At 39.2% G+C, this 6,282-nt stretch overlaps 1 protein-coding gene and 1 long non-coding RNA gene across 2 annotated transcripts in view; both read left to right on the top strand.

The window, feature by feature from the left end:
• The window catches only part of LOC131891411 (uncharacterized), a 5,104-nt gene extending 1,326 nt beyond the window's left edge, over nucleotides 1-3,778 (top strand). Inside the window, exons 2-5 of the mRNA XM_059240964.1 lie at nucleotides 1,190-1,429; nucleotides 1,875-2,090; nucleotides 2,169-2,696; nucleotides 3,441-3,778. Coding sequence (XP_059096947.1) covers nucleotides 1,190-1,429; nucleotides 1,875-2,090; nucleotides 2,169-2,696; nucleotides 3,441-3,631 — 1,175 coding nt within the window. The 3' untranslated portion in view covers nucleotides 3,632-3,778. The remainder of the gene's footprint in view (nucleotides 1-1,189; nucleotides 1,430-1,874; nucleotides 2,091-2,168; nucleotides 2,697-3,440) is intronic.
• LOC131891414 (uncharacterized) overlaps nucleotides 1-5,614 on the top strand; it is a 12,332-nt gene extending 6,718 nt beyond the window's left edge. Inside the window, exon 3 of the long non-coding RNA XR_009374401.1 lies at nucleotides 5,554-5,614. This is a non-coding gene — a long non-coding RNA (uncharacterized LOC131891414). The remainder of the gene's footprint in view (nucleotides 1-5,553) is intronic.
• Nucleotides 5,615-6,282: the final 668 nt, after the last annotated feature.

Consider the following 6,282-nt stretch of genomic DNA (forward strand, 5'->3'; position numbering starts at 1 on the left):
TAGCTCCTTTTGCTGATCTGTCCCTACAGGTTGAAGGTTATTTTTTCAAATTTCAAAAATAATTCACCTTACCTAAAGCGGGATATCACGAAATCTCGTTGTGCCTTGACCCCCAACGTCGGCTGACCAGATTATGACCATCTCCAGCACAAACCCTATCGAGCAATAGCATTCTAGTTATTTTGGTTTTAATGGACTGTGTTGAGATATTCAGCACGTGATGTCGACGTGAGAGAGGAATAAAGCATGTTCAAGAAACAAACTGGCATGAGAGCACAAAGTCTAGCGTCTTCAGCAACTCCCCCTAAAATTTGCAATTGGCTTCGCATTCTTATCATCTAGTTTTGAATATGGATACGTTGGTATTGGGCTTTGCAAGACCAGCAAACTTTGGTTTTGTGAGACAAACAAACTCTGGTTTTGTGAGATAAACAAACTCTGGCTCTGTGAGACAAACAAAGTATGTCTACGTGAGACAGACAGACTCTGGCTCTCGGAGACAAACAAACTCTGCCTCTTTATTCGGTTGCTGTACGGCCAAGGCGGATGACGTTATTCCATGGAGTAAAATCAAAGACAACATGCCCAGCCAAACCGCACTGTGCATGCATTGGATTTTGACATTTTTTCCATTTTACATGCTTGTCTAGGCAATTAGCATTGTGTTATTGAGCCAATTTGATAGTGCGTTCACTGATTAACACCAAACACGCTCATTTAGTGGGGTTTTGTAACACAACTTGCTCAAAACCACTCGATTATTGAAAATTCAATGGGCGAATGATGCGAGTTGACTGTGATGTTTGTCTTAGTTCTCTTTCCCCAAATGCCCAAAATCAGGGTGCCGGACCACATTTTTCCTTGAATTTTCTTTACTTGACATCCCCTATTGTGGGATTCTAAACATTATTTACCAATTAAGAAAGCCAGTAAGCTCATGACTTGCTTGTTTGCTTTGGTTAAAACGGAGCAACTAAAGACCAATCTGTTAGTTTTTAACTTTCCTAACAAAATGTCAAGACTACTGGCATAAAAATCTTACCATTTTCTGTCCAATACTCTGGATTCATCCGCCTTTGAGCAACAAGTCTTACCCTTAAAGCTTCAAAACTATTTTGGCTTTTAAACCATGAGCAAAAATGTCAATTCGTATATCATTTGTTCTCTCTCCCTCTTTTATCTAATTCAGAGGACACCTTTGTGATCGGGATTCAAAATTTATATGCCAAAGAGTGTAAAAATGCCGAATGCAATGTTGAACTGTTTTGGGATGATGGAACTCCTTTTAACTTCAATGGTTCATCTATCAATGAGGTGACGGCGGACTCTGGGATGGAGTGTTTTCGGTTAAACATCAAAAGATCTAAAATGAAAACAAGGCCTTGCTCTGTTTTGGGAGGTGGCATTCTTTGTGAATACGTCTGCTCAGGTAAGAGAGTATCCATTGAAGACTTGTGTTTTGAAATCAGGCTCACACATAATTCTGAGCTCTAGCGTTGAACTTCAGGAACAAAAAGTTGTGAAGGAAAGGTTCCGAAATGGAGAGTCATTAAAAGGAACTAAGTAGCACTCTAAGCAGAATTCAGTAGTAAATAAAGCTTTGAATCATTTCGTTTATCCCATTTATTCATCACGGTTGCTTATTGAATTTAAGCTGCAATTACTTGGTTCGAAGTAAGTGTATTTTTCGTTTTGCGTTCAATTGGGATTGTACAAAACCAAACTTTATTCCTTTGACTTTGCTCTAATGAAATATCAAATTACTGAAAGGTTTAGAATTTATTAAAACTGCATCGCATAACAACGTGCGAAAGCGACAGGCAATGAATATTTTAGAACTACCCGACAGACATGAAAATAAATATTTTATTTAGGCAATTCTACTCGCGAGAAAGTGAATTGTGGAACTGAACCCATTCCTATGGAATATTACAAAGTGAGGGACAAATTCTACAAATTGATGTCAACGCCCAATACAGATTGGTCTCAAGCTAACACACTTTGCTCCGCACAAGTTGGATCCCATTTGCCCATCATAAAAGATGGTGCAGATTTGTCGACACTTAGGAACGCCTTCCAATTCATAACGGGTAAAACATATTCAGATAATCCCAAGGAATTGTGTTTTTGGGAATAAGAACATCACTGAAATGACATTATTTTCACAGATCTGGAAATTCCTATTGGTTTACATGGTCCCTCTAGTGTCACATGTATTAACTTGGAGTGCTTTGAAGTACTTCAATGGACTGATTTGGAATATTTTGAGAGCTCTCAAGTCTTCACTTCGGTGTCATTTTTACCCACTTCAGCATCACCCCATAATCCAGACTCACAATTAATGGTTGGCCTGAAGCTAAACAAGAGTGGCGGGTTGACAGAAATGCAAAACATGGTGGACAACATAATTTGTGAATTCACTTGCACCATTTCATCGACCACTAAAACCACAACTCAAACACCCACCACCATCACCACAACAACAACAACAAGTGGTAAAACGCCGGAAGAACCATGGTCCTCGCCAGGTTTAATCACGTCGAGTTCAGTGACTGTCAAACTACCAGATCCGATGGTTTCCGCTTATAAAGAGTGGATTGAGATCATGGATATGAGCGCAGGGATAACAAACTGCAAAGTGGTTTGCCAGAAATTTTGCCAAAAAGGCATTAACTTATGTTTCGGCGCCAGAGGAGGTGCGCGTGTGCTTTTACTGTAAATAACTTCGTAGAATAGAGAAAATAACTTTCTCAAGTTTTAAAGTTAAATCTCACATTCTTGCGCAAATTTTTCTAGAAACGTTGTTAACAATTCCTATTGCTCAAATTCACTGTCATTCTTTTTTTTCTTTTTGACAGTAGAGAAGCCAAGGAACAAGAACAAGTTGGATTTGAATAGTTCTATTCGGGTTCTATCTAGAACTGGCACGCATTTTACTCCCATCTGAAATAAGGAGGTTACTGATTTATGTATTGTCAAGAGTAGTTGAGTCTTGGTAATTCTTTTCAAGTTTGTAATTGATGCTTGACAAAGAGTTCTGAGCAAATACCGTCAAATTTAATACAATGCTAGAGTTTAAAAAAAGTTTTAATCCAGAGCGTCAAGGCTTCCCTGAAGGTAAGGTTGGACAGGTGCCGTTTGCAAAATATCATCAAAATCTCGATTAAAACTTAGCAGAAGCTTTATCTAAAACTTAGAATAATGAGAGAGGTGCGGATAGAAGGTCAAAGAGGTCAGGACTTCAGTTCAATACAAAGAGGCGTATGGTGTCTTTAAGCGCACATTAATCAATCCTTTAAGCCTTCCTCAATTCAGCTTTATGTTTTGTTCTAGTTTCCAATCATAAACCTGATTTAAGTCATTATGTAGGATAGGTCTGCAGTTTCACCTTTTTCCTTCAAAGTTCTCTGGGGGAAATTAATTTCTTGACTCCGTTTTAGGTGGGTATGGTGGATCCATTTTGAGTCATTGTCTTTGCCGAATGAGCTCTATTCGTCGGTTCCCCGGCCAAATTTGCGGCCCGCAAATGATGAGCTGCGCCCGAAAATATGACCCGATCAATCCTAAAGTCAAACCACCCATTGGGATCTGGGTCGATGGGCTAAACACCGAGAGCTTGCCAATTACGTGAAGCCGAAGTTACGTTTAACCAAAAATGGCCCGTCATTGCGTTCTTATGCTGCACGAAATGTGTTTAGCGTTCTGCACTTCAGAGGGTTCTTTGCCAGTCAGCCTTTATCAAATAAAGGGCCGATTAGGCTGATTGCTTTTTATTGAATTATAATGCATTTGAGTTGTTTTTTTTTTACTAATTCTATGAAAATCTTATGCATGATTAGTGACCTGGGTCACTTGTTTGCTTGTGTGTTTGTTAGGAGTCAGGAGGCAGATTGCTTGCTGCTTTCCCATAGAGGGTGTCCCAATTAAGAGATATTTCCGCTCCTTAGTCGAACATCTCCCAAATGATAGATTCCTTCAGGAATCCAAGGAGCTGCTGAAGTTATCATATGGGCAATTATGCCAGAGTCGGATGTTGGAAACTATTCCAGCGTCTAATTATCAACCCTGGGCATGTTAGGGAGTCTCGTCGTCCTCATTGCACAGTCGGCAGCTTGGGTAGTTTTCGTCGTTGAACATATGACGATGTCGTTGTAAACTGCCGTGACATGTTATAAATTGTATGCATTTGCCTAGTTCTGTTTTAGAGATAGTCCCCAAGGTTTNAATCTGCCCCTTCCACTTCCCAGTTAGTCTAGCACAAACCTTGGTACAATTTTTGGTACCTGATTTTGGGGAGAGAGAACTGAGACAAACATCACGGTCAACTCGCACCATTCGCCCATTGAATGAGTGATTTACAGCGAGTTGTGCTACAAAACCCAACTAAATGAGCATGTTTGGTGTTCATCAGTGAACGCACTATCAAATTGGCTCAATACCACAATGCTAATTGCCTAGACAAGCATGTAAAATGGAAAAAGTGTCAAAATCCAATGCATGCACAGTGCGGTTTGGCTGGGCATGTTGTCTTGGATTTTACTCCATGGAATACCGTCAGTTGTCCATGAACGCGTTTACTTGACTAGCCCTATTGCTGTTTTACTCTTTGGCAGATTAATCTTAAATTTGGCCTTGCCACATAAGGTATTTGTGAACCTAATTTCAACGAAATTTAGAGTATTTTTTGCAAGCATGTGCTTTTTTGAAATTCCTAGTGTGCCCAGTATTTGGAGCCAATCTGTACTGTAGAACCCATGAAATTAAACAACAAAAATTTGAATTATTCTTTCATTATTTTAGAATTTCTTTTTTGCCAATTCTTATCAGCCTGCTGATTTGTTATCTTTTACTTTTCTTTAGGATAATATTTGGCTTTGCGCCTGCAAAGTAGAGGTCAAAATGTCAGTCATTTACTGCTCTCTGAGCTCTTCAAAGTTGTTGCTCAAGACAGGAAGAGGGCGTTGTTCAAGGGGGCGCTGAAAAGCTCCAGGTCATATATTGCCATTACTCAATCGGTTACAAAAATGACTTTGCGCCTTTGTGTATTTGACCAGTATACACGTTTTGGTGTATAGTGAGTCATCAAAACTGTTCTCTAAAATGCAAGCCAACCGAATTTGTAAGTACCTTTAAAGTCAAAAGGTCGCCATTTTGGTTCGTGACATTAATTCTGAGAAACAAAGTCATTTGATTAAGGTGGTCCTTATCTATTTGCTAACATTACTTTTATAGCCTTATAGGAAGTTTTGTAAAAAAACGTGCGATTACACAAAGGGAATCTGAAATTCAGTACGGTTCTTACCCCAAACTAAACAAAGGAATTCTATACGTATAAGAAAAGATTGGAAGATGAGTCTTCTCAATTAGCACTTGGATCTTAAAGTGAGGATTCATGTGTAAGTCCGAAGTCTTTTTTTCTGGTTTGGGGTTTCACTGGCTTTTCTAACCGCTACAGGAAATGTAAGCCCAGTACTGTTAAAATGAAAGGTTCTAATTCGTCTATTTATTAGTTTTCAATCTTTATATGATATTTGGTCTATCAATTATTTCTAGTTGGCGTATGATTACCGGATGGTGGCTGTTGACTAGACATTTATTGATCAGTTGTGGAGGTATTTAAAATAAGGGAATATGTCTATGGTGAGTATGATGGTGGGAGCATGAGTAGTACTGGTAAATGGAAATTGATATCGGTGACTAGAATATAACAGTTGTATAACAAAGGTCGTCAGGTTTGAAAAGGAAATGTTTACAAAACCATGTTAGAAGACGTTTCAGCATTGCGTTCCTTCCAAATCAGAAGCCTGCCAACTGAGGGAGTGCTTTATCTAATTCCTCTTTGTGTTCATCCAGCAGTTGGGAGGTAACTCGTAGGGGAAACCTCATTTAGTGAAGTTTCAAAAAAGCTCTTCTCATGATTCCTGACGGACTCCATAGCAGATATTTACGTGGCTCATCCATCCCCTTGACCGCTTTGCCTTATGCTTCATCCAATCTGAGCTAGGAATTTCGGTCGGCACAGAATTGAATTGGCTCTCTCAAAGGGTCAAGTGGATAAGTGGCAAAGCAGATTTCGTCAAAGCCACGACAATATCAGCTCTTATCTACACAAACAACATAGTAATATGAGGTTTGCATTATAACAAATAGGAGTGCTTTGGCTTGCTCTCTGTTTAGTAGTAACATGGTCATACACAAATCAATAATCAAACTTCAAGAGAAGAGCTCTAAGAAGCAGGAGGTGTAAATGTGGCAAATTAGTTTTTTGGTTTGGTTTTCACG

The sequence above is a fragment of the Tigriopus californicus genome, chromosome 12 (assembly GCF_007210705.1).
Source record: "Tigriopus californicus strain San Diego chromosome 12, Tcal_SD_v2.1, whole genome shotgun sequence".
Lineage (NCBI taxonomy): Eukaryota > Metazoa > Arthropoda > Copepoda > Harpacticoida > Harpacticidae > Tigriopus > Tigriopus californicus.